Raw genomic sequence first — 16,203 nt, forward strand, 5'->3', positions numbered from 1 at the left:
GATTGGTCCATTTTGAACGAATCAAATGACGGGATTTCGCGCAGGTACTGAAATGCCCCCAACGCGTGACGGCTCCGCGGGGACTTGGATCGATGCGACGCGAGCGGAGCTTACATCTACCGATGAATGGAACGCTCTGACGAGCGTCATCTACGATCGTGTGCAAGAGAGGCTGAAGAGCTGCAAGACAAAGGTACTATGTCGGGAGGTCGGCACCGTTGCATTGACAGGTTGTCGAGCAGCAATTCGCGGACCTCTCCGTCGATGAGCGCGCGCTCGTAATGGCGCAAGTGGAAATCGAGCTCTTGCAGCATCAAGCATACGGCGCTTTTGTCAAGCGGCTAACGCACACGATGGATGCAGTACGATTGCTACACCCACCCCCCCACGTCGTCCTCTTCCTCGTGATGCGACAAACCTCTAGCACTTAACGAAAGATGTGGACACAGCGTTTGTGCGGCCCGGCAATACGCTCACAAAAGTTTGTAGCGTTTTTTTGGCTTGTATGATCATGGAACGATTGCATGTAGCAAGGTCTGGCCATGGAGTCCGCCGCGAAAGCCGCCAGTGCACTCGTCCAGGACCTTCCTGTAGAGCACCGTAGCATGCTGCGTCTGCTATTCAACCAGCCATTTCCGCCATCGTTCCGACCGGAGGTGCGAATCAAATCCAACGCATGTACACATCTCAACTGTCCGTTCCCCCACGATGCTGGATGGTGCAGGCGTGGAAACTCTTCTTGAGCGATCCGACCGCTCGATTCAAGTACGAATCCAAGTGCGCCGTCAACCGAATCAGTACGATCTCGGTACTCGATGCACAACTCACACTCAAGTGTCAAGTGCGTGGCCCATGCAACCCCCACGACTTCATCGACTCATGCAGGCGTGTCGTAGACGGTCCTCGACACCTTCCCCAGCTTCGTTCCGTTGCAGTCGCAAAACACCGTGATGGCCATGAAGACAGCGCTCTCTTACATCCACACAATCACGCCGGACGCGCTCGACACGATGGGGGATGCGTACTACGCTTTGATCCTCCCGTTGTTGTTGGTTTGGCGCGTCACAGACGCCAGCAGTTTGGTCGAGGCGTATTCTGTGCTGCTCGCCCTTGCACGCCCGGTGGTCCTGGATGACGCTTTCACGTCGACCGTCGTCCATCGGCTCAACTCTATCGACGCCTCGTTCGTCGCTGCGCTCACAGCCCTCTTTCCACCCGAGGTAGGTGCGGCCAGTCGTCGTTGTATGCCGCCACATCCAGATTGGCGTGCCACAAAGACAATGCCATGACAAGGTGCTTTGAGTAGTCCCCGCCCCTGGCATCGTGGACGGAGATGCTCCAGCCTCACGCCGACCGCGTCTTTGTCGGCGTCACGACCCCCGACACGCTGCTCTTCATCTGGGACCAACTCTTTCTTGTGGGTCATGGCCGGCTGCTGCCAGAGCTGTGCGCGGCCTTCTTGACCATCCTCCAGTGCGTATTTCATCGTCCACTGGCCATCCAACGCTCTGACATGCTGGAATGCCATGTCTAGACCGCAGTGGACTTTCTGCACAACCTTTGCCAGTCTTGTATCGACCATTACGTCGCTGGTGCGTAGCAAACGTTGCGTTGGATGGCTCACGTTTCGCCCCACAGAGCGCGACCGTGCAAGTGTGGCAGCTTCAAGACTGGATCACCAAATACGCAGCGACGAGTCTTTGCCACGACTTGGACATTGAGACGGTCTCTACGGACTATCTCACTGCCCCGGTACGTCATGACGAAGCATCGAATGCAACGTCGTCGGTGTGCTCATTATGCACGTAGTCGTCGGAATTGTCGCCAAGAGTCAACTCCCCCGCCCATGAGCCTCTTGAGGCTCCATCGTCTGCCCCCCCGATGACTGGTCGTCGATCCGCCCCAACGAGTCCCCGTCGAGGTGTCCCTCCCGGCCCTCCCTCCATTGCCGAAAACATCTTTGCCCCATTCGTGGTCGAATTCGAATCGGCCTTGACTGCCTGTACGTACAGCACAACGGGCTCAGTGCGCACACGACGGCGCCGATTTGTCGCCCTCATGGAATTGAGCAGTGTTCGCGGGCACTCGCGACGGCGACATGGAGCAGCAGTGCATCGACCTGAAAATGGCGGCAGAGGCACACGCCAATGGGTTTGACAGCCACGTGCGGGCGTTCCAAGATGCCATCACGTCAGGTGTGTCAACTCGCAAACGTCTTTGCGACTGGATCCTCGACGTGTTGTCATCATCTAGTCTTTCTCGACAACAGCCCGCCCATTCGGAGCGCCGCGACCGCCGAGGAGTGTTTTCAGGCCGACTTGGTGGTGCAATGCCAAAAAGCCGTGTTTGGCCGGTGGGCTGGACGCCTCTTCTCTCGATTGCCCTTCATCGTGACATCTCGTCCTAGCACGTACACGCCGATCGACGTGCGCGACCTCACTGGCAAGGCCAAGGCATCGTATGAGAAGAAGCTGCCGAAGGTATCCTACAGATATCCGTTTTGCCCCAACGCTTCTTCTCGTCTAGTACGTGGCTGCCTACACCCAGAAGCTGGCGAAAGCCCGCAAATGAGCAGGTCGTGCTTATGTGTCGTTAAGCGCCATGTCTGTGGACGAAAATCGACGCAGCGCCGGCGCCGCCGACGCTTTCTTCTTGCCCGTTGGCTCTAAAGTTGCATGTTACAACGGGCTGAAAGGAACCTCACGCGAGGAAAGCCAAAGTTTTCGTACTGGATGGAGACGGGGCGGCCTGCTTGGATGGCTGCTGCTTGGGGCCTGTCCATGCTGCTGTTTGCGCCGTCGAGGCTATAGGCTGTCTTCGTTTTGACCCGACTAGGATCGGAGCCCCCACGGCCGAGTCGGCGACAAGGCGCCGCCGCTTCATGCGTTGTCGAACCAGGAATCCGCGCGACATGCGCTGGATGACCACGGCGGCTCGACGCCTTCTGTCCATCATTTCCTGCTGGATTTGTTGTCGGCGATGGGCACGCTGCTGTCGTCGTCGCTCAAGCTCGGCGCGTGCATGCAGTTTGGCCAAGTGGTTGCGGACTTTATGTTGGATCACGCGCGCCGCGTCGGCCGCAAGGTCGTCCTAGTCGTCCGTGCCGTGAACTGGACACATGTCGAGGCCATCTACCTTGATGCGTTGCAAGGCTTGCTTGGCTCGATACACGCGCATTTGCGATCGATAAAATGCCTGGCGCGAAGCCGGTGGTCAGGATCGACGGCCATCGCTGCGATTGTTGGGACGAGCAGTACCTGAATACGCGCCGCACTCTCGTTCGCAAGTTGGCTGCGGGCTGCCGCCATGTGCAACCGCACGAGCATCCCACGGACGTGTCGTTGAATCACCGTGCTGGCATGGGTATGCTCAGCCCGTTCGAGCCGCCGCTTGTCCCGCAGCTCCCGCCGGATCTCCCGCTTAAAGTTGAGTTGCTGCCACAAACATGACTGCGATTCGAAAGCGGGCGGACGGGCGAGCACTCGTACCTGTTGCTTCTCGTCAAATTTGGCCTGCATGCGAATTTTATGCTCAGCGCGCAGCTTGTCGCTGAGGATGAGGCGCTTCTTCCTAGTCGCGTCGTTTCAGCCCAACTGGTTGGCCGCGCTAAGCAACGAACGTACTTCATGTCGAGAGAGCCAAGACTCGAATCCGTGTATGGCCCATGGAGGAATCCCTCGGTAAAGTCCATGTGCTTGGCGTGCGGGCTCACCGGACTCAGCTTGAGCCCGACGTCTTGGAAGTCGACGTGTCGGCCGTAGTCGAACCTACAACGCACGTCAGGAAGCAACAACCTGCCTCCATGGCTGTACCCGGACGTGGTGCGGTACCACGGATGCATGTCGCGCCGTTCCTGGGCGAGTTTTCCGACCGACATGGTGTTGGTCTCGCGGATGGGGCTTTGCGCGAGACGAGGGAGCGTCAAGTGCTGGTTCGACGTCCTGGACAACCCGTACGAGTTCAGAGACAACATATCGTGCCGCGCCAGATCTGCTCCTGTCGAGGTCGAGGTCGGGGCTATAATTAGCCCGTCGTGGTCCGTGGAATCGTGCAGCTGACGTGCGATGCCATGTCAAGGCGCTGCATAGGCTGGCTTGCCACGGGTCGTCGTTGCGATGAGTGGCATAACATCATGTAGGTAGTTGTCTGTGGTAGGCCCGTTGCGACCAGGGATACAAGTTGAAGCCACCCGACCATGAAGGACACCTGGATGCAGCGTTGAACAGCGAGTTCTGCGATCGAGCCACACCGTCAGTGGATCACTTGTGTGTCAAGCTCTTGGCACTTCGATGCAGCATCGCTGACACCGCCGCCTGCATTGTTGGTGCGAGTAGGCGGGATGCATGAAAGAGTCTTTGTGCCACCAGGTGCTTCACATGTACAACTTAAAAGGATGGCGCTTGATCGGTGGAAGGCCAAGGATGCACGGCGGCTAGAGCTGTAACCCGTTGGACGAGTGGTGGGCAGGTGCACGAACGACAGCGCGAAGTTGAGTCAATAGCGGATGGTCCTCCGCCGTCTGCTCCGACAACTTGTCGGCGGTCGTGCCGTCATGGAGCATCGCTAGAAGAACTTGCACAACCACGTCCGGGGTGACGCCAATCGAGTAGCGCACCACCAACCCCTCAAGCATCTGTAACAAAACGGCGGTGAGGAGAGGCACAACTGCACGAGGACTCACGCCGAGGCCCGCCAGTGGCGACGGACTCCAATGAAACAAAAGCCGGCGACCCCAATACGATGCCAGCACCGGGTGCAAATATCCCGTCAGGCGAACGTGTGCCATGATGTCGTTCCAAACCGGGTCGGGACTCCGACTAGCTTCGAGTTGGTGGGGCAATAAATAGCGCTCGTCCGTTCCTGTCGACCTGTCGTCGCTGCTACATCCTGCGCGCACACCGTAAGACGGTGCATGGGCATGCTAGCCAGCACGAACCTCGAGTGGAAGCTGACAACGGCGGCGAGATGCGATCCACGAGCGTTCGATACACCGATCTGCACACACGCCTGGGGTCAAGTCATCGAGTCAGGTGGGGAAAATGGATGGCGTACAGTTGCCGGGCAAAATAGGATGCATTCCAGATCAACGTGTGGCTGGTGAGCGTTGGCCGTGACCGTGTGGCGTTGATCTGGTGGTACATGACGTGCATGGCATACTCTCGAGCGAGCGCGCAGTGTGTGAGTGCCCTTGAATGCAGCACCTACATCATGGAATGAGACGGGCAAAAAAACGTGAACATCCAAACGTGCAAGCTCGGGGAATTTTGACCGTTCCGTACATGGTTCGATGTCGATTTCAGAGTGCGTAGGAGATGGATGGCGGAGAGCGATCCATGCCGTAGAAACGGGAGGCATGAGGTCACGCCTCGGCCCTACAGGACACCGTCATCTAGGACGTGCTGACACAGATAACGTCACCGTACGTGCAATTCCTCCTGCAGCGCCGGCTTCTTTGTCGCGCCTCCTTGAACACACGTCGCGTCCACGTGCGCTAAAGCCGCTTGTTCACTAGACATGCACGGATTGGAATGAGAATCGCGCACTTCATGGCATCGGTAGTGGACGTATGCCGCTTATACCTCAAGTCAAACGCGCTCGGCTTGTCCAGGTTTGGCCACGGAAGGTTGTTCTGCATGGCAGTGTGTGCGCGGCCTCGATGCGAGGGGCTCTCGACGTGCAACGGTAGCAAGAAGGTATCGACTCCGTCGTCCATGGCACGGTTCCACGCTGTCAGCCACCGCGATTCAAACGCGTCCTTGGCGAGCTCACCACCGCCGTCTGAAAGGAACGAGCGCCACGGGACACAACACGTGCTGTCCATCTACGAGACCGCCCACGGTCGCATCGCTCGTCTTGCATTTGATTCTCCTGTGCACCTGAATCACCGGGACTGGAAGATGCCAGGACTCGAACGGCTCGTCAACCCCATCGTCCGTCACGACGGCCCACGGATGGAGCGAGCGCAGTTGGCTTTCAATGTTTACCTCGGTGTTGTCCTGGAGATGTGTTAGCGCTTGGTCGACTTGATTCGCTCCACGCGATGTGGCTGCATATGCACAAAGGGACGTACATGCGGCCCCAACATTCCATACAGAGGAATATGACGAGCCAGGAGCTGTCGCCGCATCGACGCGATGGAACTCCGGACACCGTTCTCGTTCGTCGTCGACTCGATAGGCATGCCAGGGTAAAACAGCGTCGGTGACAGGACGCAAAAGGCAACGACCGGACGGTCGTACGCTGCTTGGAGCCACTCCGCCGCCGCAAGCGCGAAGTTGTCATGCACACGCCAGGTATGTCGGACCCACAGTACAATGGACTCGTGCGGGGTGTCAGGTGAAAGGCGGGTCGACGGCGACGGAGGCGTCATGCGGCATCGCCGACGCAGGTGCGGCGGCCAGTTCTCGAGTTCAAACGACGGAAATGGTGAATGTACGTGCGGAGGCTGCAACGGCACTTTGGTGAAATTGGCGTCGGGAGCAAGACAGGATGGTGGGGACTGCGGTGGCGTCGTTGTTACGGATGCATGATCATCAAACATCGACGCCATGCTGTCATCGTGCTCGACGTCGCCTTCGTGGCGCAGCCATGCTGCAAGCGACGGGCATTTGTCGTTTATGGCCACGAGGACTTGCACAGCATCGAGCTCTTCGGTCGGGGCTGGCTCGCTAGGTGTTGGAGCAGGGATGGGGTCGGAAATCGGGACCAGAAGCTGAGTTGTCTGCGGTGGCGGATACAAGGCATGGAGGGAAGACTGCGTTGAATTCGAACGAATGGCGGTCTGCGTCTGGTCGAGTTGAGGTGGACTCGAGGATGGCATTTGCGGCGGCGGGTCCGCGATGTCGTTCGACGACGAACATGGTAAGGCCAATGCGATACCTGCATGGCATGCAGGTGGAGTGCCATGAACATGAGGGATTTCCACCTTAGTCGCGAGTGCTTCTGCTGGTGTACAGGGGGGAATTCTTTCGGTGGATGTGTCGATGGTAATGGAGGCTCTGGTCAAGTCATCCACAGGGCACTGCGATGGAGGTGATGCCAAAGGGATGCATTCATTCGATTGCGATGCAAGGGGAGTGATGGGTTCGAGGGATCGTCCATCCGTTTCCTTCATCGTGGTCAGACACGCTTCGCCTTCTGACGCAAATTCGACCTCAATAGCTCGTCCTTGTGAGGCACCTGATGATAGCGTTCGTGTGTGAGACACCGAGAGAGAGTCAGTAGAGGAGGGGAATTTTGACGCTTCCTCGCGCGCTGACGATGGCTGCAGCATCTGCATTCTCTCCGACAAGTAGTGCCCTTTGCTCGATGTGTCACCGTCATCGTCATCACACCCCTCGTCGGCACTGTCGGGGCATATGTCGAAGCAAAGTAAAGCCGATTGCGACTCAATGACGTGTGGTGTTGATGGCATCGCTTTGTCTGCTCGCATCTGGTTGTCCTCGTAGGACTCGATCGCGGCCCACTACGATTGACATGTTCTGCGTCTTGGAGATAACCGCATCGCGACGAGACTTACCATTGACGGTGTAACACTCAGTTCGTCACCCAAGTCATCCAAAATGATGTACTCTCGTCCAGACGGACCGTGAACATGACGGCGATGCATCGTCGGCGGCGCGGCGGCGCGAGGTCGCTTCATCGACGTGGACTTCCGCGCCATCTTGAACTGTCCGGATACTCACAGTATACGCATAAATAAATACATCATTAATAAATGCGCTTCATTTACTTGAGATCTTGGAGAGCTGCAATTCTTGATCTCCAAGATCAAGAATTGCGACATCAGTCATGTCCGTGGCGGTCGCAGCGCAGGGACGCGTCTTCATGGTGTATGTGAACCGACTGTATCATTGTCGCAGCGAGCCAAAACTTGTTGCAACGCCACCGTCAAGTTAGCCATGTGTGCATTGACGTCTTCCGTGAACAAGTGGAACGAGTGTCGAAGGCTGCGAATTGTTTGGCCCATAGCATCGACTCGAGTGTGAAGGTGCTCCACGCGCTAGAATAACAGTCTCTGATCAAAACGAGCGGTACATGGCGTACGTGTCGATAGGCTTGTTTGGTCCACACGAGAGGATCTTCCCGTGGTACGTCGCGCGGCGTTGGCAATGGATCTGGCAAAGCATATCGTTTGTGAACAGTATCTGGCTCATCCTTCCTCGACGGATGCATAGCGTCCATCATGAGTTTCCTACGTTTTTGTTGGTTCAAAGCCATATCTTCCAAGGATGCTCCCACCGATCGTCGCTCGGAGCAATTTCAACGACAGGTGGCAGGTCCGCATCGGCAGGCTTCGGCAGATCGTCGCCGTGTCGATGGTAAGCCAACCCCAAATACACCGCTTGATGCGTTAGGTACACCACAACGTTGAAATCTCTTCTCTCGCTATCGTCAGACATAGCTGGGTACCGTTGGGCGATCATCCATCGTGGCAGGACGGTCGATGACACGCTGGCCATGCCACAACACAGTTGTGGTGCGTTCTGGGAGAATACTTCAGTGCAGGATTTTTCAGGGACGCATTCGAGTCGTCGCGAAGCAATGGTTACCTCGTTCGAGTGCCGACCGCGTTGCGTTGGCGTTAACAACGCCATGGCGGCCTCAAGGGACGGCCATGGATCTGTCGGCCACAGCACACACGTGCGGATGTCGTGGACTGCCACCAGTAATTGCGCATCGACATGGAGAAAGCGCTGGGGATGTGCCAAAGGAATCATCGGGGCGGGATACGCCTACCACCCACGACGATGAACAGAGGGTGTATCCAAACCACCGGGATGCATGGTGCCATCGATAATGGTGGCACGCCACTGTCCATACATGAATAAGACAACCCTTCAGATCTGAAGGAGGCGATGGCGTGATCAATGCATGCGAAGGGAGCGCCACACGAAACACCTTCCATGACGACGATGTCTTGCATGATATCGAGGATGAAGGAAAGGGTTTGTTCGTACCAGAGTCGTGCCATCAGCCACACCAGCACACAGCGTTAGGTCTCGGACACTTGTTACGGTCGTCCGCCAAGTTAAGGCCGTGATGGCCACTTCTACCCACCAACGCGACGAATTGTTGGAGTAGGATGCAGCTCGCACGGTACGTACTTCGATGCATGCTTAATGCCAAACTAGCGACGATCAAGGCGCACTGGATCGGCGCAGCGGTGCGGCGGAGGTCGTGAATGGTGTGGATAGCAACTCCTTGGGAGTGTGCGATGGCGAGGAGGAACTGCGAGTGTTCGAAGGACATTGCGGTCATGCCCACGTGAGTCGACGTTATCGGGTGTCGCTGCAACATACATCAGAAGGTCAGCTCCACCACGATACGCATACGAGAAGGATTTACTTGAACCGAAACACATCGATCTGTCCAGGTCAGGGCATCGATGGACGATGTCGACGGCCCTTGCGCTAAAACGTATACGCCCATGGAGGTCATCGGTTCAAGCGCGGTAATGGCTGTAAACTCTCGTTCCCATCGTTGGGTGAAAACGTGATGCACCACCACAGAGCTCGTGCCACCAAAGACGCGAAATCCCTGAAGATGGGCAGTCGTCGCGCCACTTTCTGTCGTGGATGTCGCCACCAGGAGCGTGTTGTCCACAAATTGAACACATGTTGGCACAACATCATGTATTTCGTCCAGCATGTATGGATCACCGTTCGTTTGAAGGCAGACTTGTGTCGCAAATGGAATATGAACGTCGTCAATCGGGCCAACAAGGTCATGGCATGAGCTCCGCTCGATGTCCTGCAAAAGATACAAGTCCACAAAGCTGCCCATGGCGACAGCAAGGACGCCAGTGCTGGCACAAACAGCACACAGATTGTTACCGATTCCATGGCTCCGCAAGTCCATTCGCCATGGAAAGTCCATCGCAGGCGGATGGAAATCTCAGCGAGGATTCAAAATCGGATCAACTACTTTATTGAAGGCCTTTGACATCTGACATCTGAACTTTTTTATTGTCTTGAACCAATCGATACAATCTCGACATGCCAATTAAAAAGAAAGTGATTTTAATCACTTGACACCACCCGATAAAGTACTCATATTAAGTATGTCTCTTTTGCGCTATCCTATGCAGAGCACGCCCGCCGCCACATGGGGCCAAGCTCGGTGGCGCCGCTTTGGATGCATTGTGACTTACCCTACATTTGACATGTCCAGTGATCATCTCCTGGTCAATGTGAAGAGTGGGGGTCTGTTCATTCTTTCACGAATCTCCTGCCATGGTGAACAATTCGTCCTGCCGCATCCAGTCTCCAACATCGGTGCACCTCGCTTTCTTGCACGCACGCACTTCTGAAGACGGAGTCGAAGAATATTGCAGCGCGTTTAGTGGCATATAGCAATCTACGGTGCTGTCCAGCGAAAAGGCCGAAGTGCACAGACGATTATTTACTTGGGAACACCCGAGAAGTTGCCTTCGTCGCGTTCCGTGTCCCACTTTTCAAGCCACGAGCCAGGGCAGAGCGACTTGGCGTACTGGCGGTGCTTCTTGCACGCATCTTCGTCATCGTCGTTCTTCTTCAAACACAAAGCCCATTCGTTGTATCGGACCCTACACACATGTTCGTCATGTTGGTGCCCCCACTCGTGTCAAGATTGCTGCTGGCCGTCCAGCGTCGCTTTGTCCTGTCGACTGTCATTCGTCTCGTACCAGCAGTGTTGGGTTTGGTTTTGGGTCGGGAAACGAGGGTCCACAGGGGTCGTCTTCAAATCGGCGGCGCTTTCCATCGTGCTGGGTGTGTCTTTCGGGAGGGAAATCGGAAAGTAACTTGGGCCATACAACTGTCAGTATACTAAATCCAAGTCAGAATGAACTGCCAATCACAGGCGACACCGAGTCAATGCCGACACATAATTCGACTTGATTTCACTATCGAAAAATTCCCGCACTTTTAATCCGCGGGACAACAATGGTCGGTTTTGCAACCATTTTATTGCTCCAAAACGCCACATCCGCAGGAAGTTCATGCATTTTTATTTTCCCATGGAAGGAAAATTTAATAAATATATCTGCGTATCTATGCGCAACCACAACACACGCGTTTTTGCACGTCTGCTCCGCAGAGGCGCCATGGGCAGCGCAAGTCGTCGCGAGTCCGTTCGCTCCGACCATGAAACGAAGGGAGCGAGAACGCCACCACATCGACGGTGGCCATCTGCTCGCTTGTACTTGTCTAAATGAAGCTAGTTGGTTTTCTTCTAGTGGCGACTTCTCTGACGTCCAAGACGAACTTTGCTTGACGATTCTGCAACGGATCGTCAGGATTATGCCAGAGACACTCGGCTTGGTCATCGCAGAAGCTTGCTTGGTTCGAAGGAGGTTGCGCTCTGACCACTGCCTTAGCACTACAATTACAGTCACGTAGCTGTGGAAGGGCCAGAGGCCTTTCCACTTGCCCACCGTTTGAAAATGGGGTACAATCGCCGCTGGGATACAACGGGAGGGGAAGCCTGGAATGATGCGCAGGGGTTGTGCGGGGCAAAGTGTGCTTCCGAATTCGAGGCGCTTCCTGCAACGATTCGACAAGCGCATGTCATGACTACGTTTGGGACGACGGCGTACCAGCCCTTAATTTCTCTGTCCATTCTCTTTGCCATGATCGACCAGTCGGGATGAAGGATGACCCGTTCAATTTCCTGTTTCAGACGTAATGTTGCCACAGCGAAGGTCCATTGGCGCAGGTGCATGTGGAATGAACCTGCTTCCACGACGGCTTCTTGAATGTCCGCCCAACGCGTGGTGCATGATTACACTTGCCTCAGTGTAGCGACGTTTACTAAATTCGCAGCAATACCTCGCCGCCGATCAACGTCGGAGCAGTTTTCTACGGCACGTTGCACCGCTAGACGGACATCGGTGTCGTGGCCGCGATGAGCCGTCCGTCGCGCGCGGCACCTGCGCCTCCTCCGTTCGCGACGAAACCAACAACTTCATCTTGGCCACCGTGAAGGCTCAATTAAGTGCGACTGATTAAGTCCGCGGCATGTTGGCATCCCGACAACTCGATGGTGGGCGAGGCGCGCGTGGACGGTCGTGCAACGAGCACTGACGCCAACGGCGCGGCGGAGAGTGACCTTACAGACTTGTCGAGTCGGTCGCTCGTCTCGTGTGCGATCGAAGTGCTCAACACGAGCTGTGCCTTCGCGAAAGCCACCAAGACGCATGCGTTCGCGAATGCGTGGAAGTCGGGCGAGTTGAATGTCATCATGAGCGTCGACGACGATCTGAGCGACATCCCAGATGCACCATCACGTCCAGATTACGTGCGCATTGTCGGGAAGAAGGAGAAGGTGAAACAAGGCAACCGCAAAGCGTTCGCACATAGGTACGACTCGTCGAGGCAGGTCGTTCCAGCCTTGCCGCCTGCGTTCCCTCACACCGTGGTGGCCTAGTGTCGCCCACGCCGAAAGCTACGCGATCGACTTGATGTGGGACATGATCTGTCGGTTCGGCCCGTTGAATGGCATGCCCCGGTCCTTCTACGACGATTTTGTTCGGATTGCCCATGAGGAATCCCAGCACTTTACAAGCTGGGCGACTCGACTCGTCGAGCTGGACTCGTACTACGGCGCGCTCCCTGGCCACGACGGCCTTTGGGGCAGCGCGGCAGATACGGCCGGAGACATCCTCGCCCGCCTCGCGCTCGTGCACCTCGTCCATGAGGCCCGCGGTCTCGACACGTACCCGATGGCCGTAGCGCGCTTCACGAAATGTGGTGACGACAAGACGTTAACTGTCATGGCCAAAAACCACGCCGAAGAAGTTACGCATGGTACGTACTCACGCATCCATTCGCTTCGTGCGGCCCCTTGCACTCGTTGGTCCGTACAAGAATACGTCATGCAGTTTGGATCGTCCTAGTGGAAGCTGGCGTGCGATGGTTCACCTACGTGTGTGCCCAAAAAGACGAGCCCGTGCTTCCGACCTTTCACCGCCTCGTGCGATCACACTACAGCGGCAACCTACTTCCGCCGTTCAACACGGCAGCTCGTGACCGTGCCGGGATGTCCGACGCATGGTATCTGCCCCTCGCAGAACCTCCTACTTCGACAGACAGTGTGCTGCCGTAGCAAGCTCCGTCGATTGCCTGGCACCACACCGCCACCGTCGACTCTAGACATGCTTTCACGTTGGACGACAACACGATTGAGATCACAGTCATCGACTGCCAACTCGGAATATATGAATGTTACGCGTGCGATTCAAGTCACCGCGTCCACAGACGTGCACCACCGTCATCGCCAAGATAGGCCATCGGCCAGAGTTTCGCCGGACGCTGTCCTCGCTGGCCCCAATGGCGACACCGGGACGCCACCGAAGCCATGAGGCTCACAGACGACTGCGGGCTGTCGGGGAACGTGTTGGGAACTGGATAGACTCAGCTCGGACACCCTGCCGCAGCGCCAGATGACCCCCGCGATGGACCCGATGCCAACGAAAACCCACACCCAGAACGGTGTTCCAAACTTCGGAGGCGGGTCGGCATTGCACCCGCACGACGTTGGGTGGCATCACTCTACGTGTGGACGCAGGAGGGCATGTTGGACATCGCCGCTGCGGACCACGCCTGGAACGCTCTTGAGCGCGTCGATGCATTGGGACGGGTCGTTGGCGCGGCGGTGGCGAGCAGACGTGCCGTGGAACGGTGTCATGGCCGGCGTCGTCAATGCCGAAACGGAGAGCGCGCACACAGTAAAGCACAGAGCTGACAGCATGACATTCCATGAGTTCTTGGGCCATTGGGAGATGCTCCATGAGAGTCATGCCTCCCCCACTGTCACCCTCGTTCCTGCACGTGAGGGCCCAAACCGAGGTTCGCCCAAGAGCACTTCCCCCCTACCAAAGGGGAGCGGCCCCACATACGTTCAACGTCCCCCACCATATCGCTCACTCCATCGTCGTCATCATGAGCTGTCACCTACAGCATCACCGGTACACGTCTTGAAGTCCACGCGACCATCACCTGCCACGTGCCGTCGCAAGTCTTCCAACCACTCGGTTCCCCAGCGCGATCTGTGGTTTCAGATATCTTGATTCACATCACGGCCGCCTTCTCAACCCATCCGTAGATGGCAGACATGGAGCACGTCTTGGCAGGTGCAATGACCCGTTGGACTTGCACAAGGTGGTCCGACCTGTCCAGCAAAGCGACAACTGGCGGTTGCTAGGGCGAACGAGAGCTGTCAGCGATGCCGGCAAACTCGTGAAGGCTGCTGTTGTGGGTGCCATGCCGCCAAGTCGGTCAGCAGGTTGTGGATGTCGCGCCGACTGGACCTTACTCGGCCATTCCGATCCACTTCGCAACTTCCCTGCACAACGAGTTCAACGCACGCTCGACGACGACCTCGATAGTGCCATCGCCCAGGGGCAAAGCGGGGTGGCAAAAGTGGCGATGCGCTCCCATCCATCGTCGCGTCTTGTCCACAATGCCGCTGAGGCATGGGAGCCACCATCCGTCAACCAGACCTTGGGTACGCCCAACAAACGGAGCCATCCGTGCTTGGGCCTTATAATCGAGACCCGTCGCCGTGGCGCTGGCACGCATACGAACAAACCCACTCATGTCGTGTGTGATCGCCGAGGCGTGGTTGCCGCCGACGACATTCTCACTACCACGTACATCCGCCCGACCACATGGACTGCCGCATGTGCAGACGGGGCCGTCGCGGCGGCCGACCACGGTGCTTTCAACGCAATCACATGAAACCATCCGTCAAAGTGGGTGTGTCGCGCGAACGAGCAACTGAACGACCAACGTGGGCCGTCCGTTTGGGAAAAGCTCGAGTTGGTCAAGCGCCACCAACCTGTTGTCGTGTGCGAGGAGAGTTGGGGTCCCATCCACTGCTTGGGTTCTCACGGCCCCCTGGTCGAGGGCGGAAACCCGCCTCAAGACGTATGCGTGGCAATCCGTCCAAGACCAGCAGTCCGTTGGTTCCCGATGCCTTTGACATGTACAAGACGCAGCGTTTGTCGAATCGATGGCTCGATGTGGCAAGCGTTTATCGGAAGACGACAGACTCTACAGCTCGGCACGACTCGCGAGTCCGACGTACACACGTCAACACGCCCCCGAATCGATCGATTGCATCGAGTCACGTCGGATGCGAATGTGCGCCATGAAACGTTTGCGTGGGCAGCGCATTTGTCGAGCTGCGTGCGCCATCGTCGACGTCTGGGCATCGTTTTACGTCTTGGCCTGTGTCGTGAATGGTACAGCAAGTGTGCCTCTCGGGTGGCCGTCCGCGGGTCGAAGCATCAGCGCCAGCACATGCGACGGCTGGCCTATTCAAGGCATCGTGACGCTCGATTCCTCCAGATGTGTGGCACTCCAAGACTACCCAGCACGACGGGCGTGATGTGCCAGGCGGGTGGCGACGACGCTTCTTCGATGTACGGCACACGCGTGGCGTAGGACCCAGCTACATGGCAAGAACATATCGATCATGACCAGCCAACGTGGACGACGCACTGGAGAAGAGGAAGAAGACGCCGGACGGGGCTTGGAGCACCCGCCGCACTTCGGACAGCATCCTGGTCGCGCCGACCGAGTTGGAGATGCCGCACACAACACAATCCAGCACTCCTACACCAGCACCAAGGTTTTGTCGGCAGCGCTGGGGATGGAGCAGACGATGGCTGGTCCGGACCTTTGTCGATCACGACGTCGAACGAGTTGTCGGCAAAGGCAGTCAAGTCGCGCACGTCCATTTGAATATCTACGTGCGACGGCAAGATGCAGCGCGCTGTCGAGGGATCGTACATTGAATCGGCGGAGGTTGCGTCGATGACACGGCGGGCGGGGAGGAAGCCGACGTCATGCAGCGGATGGCAGCGCCGGAAAAGTCGATACACGTCACGTGGTGAAAACCAGCCTGTCGGAGGTCGTCGGCCAGCGTGCTCGTGCCGCACCCGAGCACCAACACGCGCACGGCCGATTTGTCTGGCCCCAAGTACGACTCGAACGACCCCTGGACGTCTTTGTACGGGAAGAGCCACTCCATCCTGGCTCGTGCCCCCGCCTCGATGTACCGATTGTCCCAGTACTCGACGCTCCCGAAGTCCGGCACGGTCGGTCGCTTCGACATGGCTGGATGTAACTGTCAAGTCGACTTTCCCGTCGGTCGTTGCCGCCTCCATCTTGGCCGGTCGCGCAGATCCTCCTCTCGCATGGTTGGGAGGCGGCGCGC

At 57.1% G+C, this 16,203-nt stretch overlaps 7 protein-coding genes across 12 annotated transcripts; 2 read left to right on the plus strand and 5 right to left on the minus strand.

Moving 5' to 3' along the window:
- Positions 1-52: 52 nt before the first annotated feature.
- Positions 53-2,645, plus strand: H310_12128 (hypothetical protein; the record flags this gene model as incomplete). Its single annotated transcript, XM_008879095.1, has 14 exons — positions 53-193; positions 243-362; positions 425-481; positions 531-656; positions 725-841; positions 897-1,220; positions 1,307-1,473; positions 1,535-1,592; positions 1,639-1,752; positions 1,810-2,002; positions 2,073-2,195; positions 2,254-2,353; positions 2,408-2,480; positions 2,527-2,645. The coding sequence occupies 14 exons, from the start codon at positions 53-55 to the stop codon at positions 2,569-2,571; spliced, it is 1,758 nt and encodes a 585-aa protein (XP_008877317.1). The 3' UTR covers positions 2,572-2,645.
- Positions 2,583-3,973, minus strand: H310_12129 (hypothetical protein; the record flags this gene model as incomplete). The annotated part of the gene is made up of 7 exons (XM_008879096.1): positions 2,583-2,665; positions 2,730-3,090; positions 3,136-3,195; positions 3,258-3,434; positions 3,489-3,570; positions 3,624-3,767; positions 3,813-3,973. The coding sequence occupies 7 exons, from the start codon at positions 3,971-3,973 to the stop codon at positions 2,583-2,585; spliced, it is 1,068 nt and encodes a 355-aa protein (XP_008877318.1).
- Positions 3,974-4,432: 459 nt separating this feature from the next.
- H310_12130 (hypothetical protein) lies at positions 4,433-7,663 on the minus strand (the record flags this gene model as incomplete). The annotated part of the gene is made up of 10 exons (XM_008879097.1): positions 4,433-4,633; positions 4,682-4,887; positions 4,937-4,995; positions 5,053-5,201; positions 5,280-5,372; positions 5,424-5,508; positions 5,580-5,821; positions 5,877-5,996; positions 6,071-7,465; positions 7,520-7,663. 10 exons carry the CDS (start codon positions 7,661-7,663, stop codon positions 4,433-4,435), a joined length of 2,694 nt encoding a protein of 897 aa, XP_008877319.1.
- An 18-nt stretch (positions 7,664-7,681) lies between these two features.
- Positions 7,682-9,917, minus strand: H310_12131 (hypothetical protein). Of its 4 annotated transcripts, none has more exons than XM_008879098.1 (8): positions 9,349-9,917; positions 9,108-9,291; positions 8,961-9,049; positions 8,824-8,901; positions 8,553-8,735; positions 8,242-8,486; positions 8,047-8,194; positions 7,682-8,002 (listed from the first exon to the last, which is right to left on the minus strand). In XM_008879098.1, the coding sequence occupies exons 1-8, from the start codon at positions 9,877-9,879 to the stop codon at positions 7,826-7,828; spliced, it is 1,635 nt and encodes a 544-aa protein (XP_008877320.1). In that variant the 5' UTR covers positions 9,880-9,917; the 3' UTR covers positions 7,682-7,825. The 4 variants fall into 4 exon arrangements, with proteins under 4 accessions (XP_008877320.1, XP_008877322.1, XP_008877323.1 ...); XM_008879101.1 differs by having other exon boundaries at positions 7,712-8,002; positions 8,961-9,052; XM_008879100.1 differs by having other exon boundaries at positions 7,682-8,194.
- Positions 9,918-10,016: 99 nt separating this feature from the next.
- On the minus strand, positions 10,017-10,790 carry H310_12132 (hypothetical protein). The gene is made up of 2 exons (XM_008879102.1): positions 10,667-10,790; positions 10,017-10,567 (listed from the first exon to the last, which is right to left on the minus strand). The coding sequence occupies exons 1-2, from the start codon at positions 10,741-10,743 to the stop codon at positions 10,405-10,407; spliced, it is 240 nt and encodes a 79-aa protein (XP_008877324.1). The 5' UTR covers positions 10,744-10,790; the 3' UTR covers positions 10,017-10,404.
- Positions 10,791-11,681: 891 nt separating this feature from the next.
- Positions 11,682-13,237, plus strand: H310_12133 (hypothetical protein). 3 transcript variants are annotated; one of them, XM_008879104.1, is made up of 3 exons: positions 11,682-12,341; positions 12,409-13,034; positions 13,087-13,237. In XM_008879104.1, the coding sequence occupies exons 1-2, from the start codon at positions 12,022-12,024 to the stop codon at positions 12,875-12,877; spliced, it is 789 nt and encodes a 262-aa protein (XP_008877326.1). In that variant the 5' UTR covers positions 11,682-12,021; the 3' UTR covers positions 12,878-13,034; positions 13,087-13,237. The 3 variants fall into 3 exon arrangements, with proteins under 3 accessions (XP_008877326.1, XP_008877327.1, XP_008877325.1); XM_008879105.1 differs by having other exon boundaries at positions 12,409-12,788; positions 12,878-13,237; XM_008879103.1 differs by having other exon boundaries at positions 12,409-13,237.
- A 1,740-nt stretch (positions 13,238-14,977) lies between these two features.
- On the minus strand, positions 14,978-16,120 carry H310_12134 (hypothetical protein). The gene is made up of 5 exons (XM_008879106.1): positions 15,777-16,120; positions 15,664-15,732; positions 15,486-15,599; positions 15,355-15,435; positions 14,978-15,298 (listed from the first exon to the last, which is right to left on the minus strand). The coding sequence occupies exons 1-5, from the start codon at positions 16,099-16,101 to the stop codon at positions 15,201-15,203; spliced, it is 687 nt and encodes a 228-aa protein (XP_008877328.1). The 5' UTR covers positions 16,102-16,120; the 3' UTR covers positions 14,978-15,200.
- Between the last annotated feature and the right edge of the window lie 83 nt (positions 16,121-16,203).

The sequence above is a fragment of the Aphanomyces invadans genome, assembly GCF_000520115.1.
Source record: "Aphanomyces invadans strain NJM9701 unplaced genomic scaffold supercont1.36, whole genome shotgun sequence".
Lineage (NCBI taxonomy): Eukaryota > Oomycota > Saprolegniomycetes > Saprolegniales > Verrucalvaceae > Aphanomyces > Aphanomyces invadans.

Bases quoted from the DNA above. Each gene is read 5' to 3' on its own strand.
- H310_12131 (XM_008879101.1), bottom strand. From the start codon at position 9,879: ATGGACTTTCCATGGCGAATGGACTTGCGGAGCCATGGAATCGGTAAC. The intron at 8,902-8,960 runs GTACGAACAAAC...TCGTCATGGAAG, and splicing joins TGGCTGATGGCACGACTCTG to GTGTTTCGTGTGGCGCTCCC. The intron at 8,195-8,241 runs GTGGGAGCATCC...ACAAAAACGTAG, and splicing joins ATTGCTCCGAGCGACGATCG to GAAACTCATGATGGACGCTA.
- H310_12132 (XM_008879102.1), bottom strand. From the start codon at position 10,743: ATGGAAAGCGCCGCCGATTTGAAGACGACCCCTGTGGACCCTCGTTTC. The intron at 10,568-10,666 runs GTACGAGACGAA...ACATGTGTGTAG, and splicing joins AACCAAACCCAACACTGCTG to GGTCCGATACAACGAATGGG.
- H310_12133 (XM_008879105.1), top strand. From the start codon at position 12,022: ATGGTGGGCGAGGCGCGCGTGGACGGTCGTGCAACGAGCACTGACGCC. The intron at 12,342-12,408 runs GTACGACTCGTC...GTGGTGGCCTAG, and splicing joins CGCAAAGCGTTCGCACATAG to TGTCGCCCACGCCGAAAGCT. The intron at 12,789-12,877 runs GTACGTACTCAC...GGATCGTCCTAG, and splicing joins CGCCGAAGAAGTTACGCATG to TGGAAGCTGGCGTGCGATGG.
- H310_12134 (XM_008879106.1), bottom strand. From the start codon at position 16,101: ATGTCGAAGCGACCGACCGTGCCGGACTTCGGGAGCGTCGAGTACTGG. The intron at 15,436-15,485 runs GTGCGTCGTCCA...CTTGCCATGTAG, and splicing joins CGTCTTCTTCCTCTTCTCCA to CTGGGTCCTACGCCACGCGT. The intron at 15,299-15,354 runs GTAGTCTTGGAG...TGCCTTGAATAG, and splicing joins CATCACGCCCGTCGTGCTGG to GCCAGCCGTCGCATGTGCTG.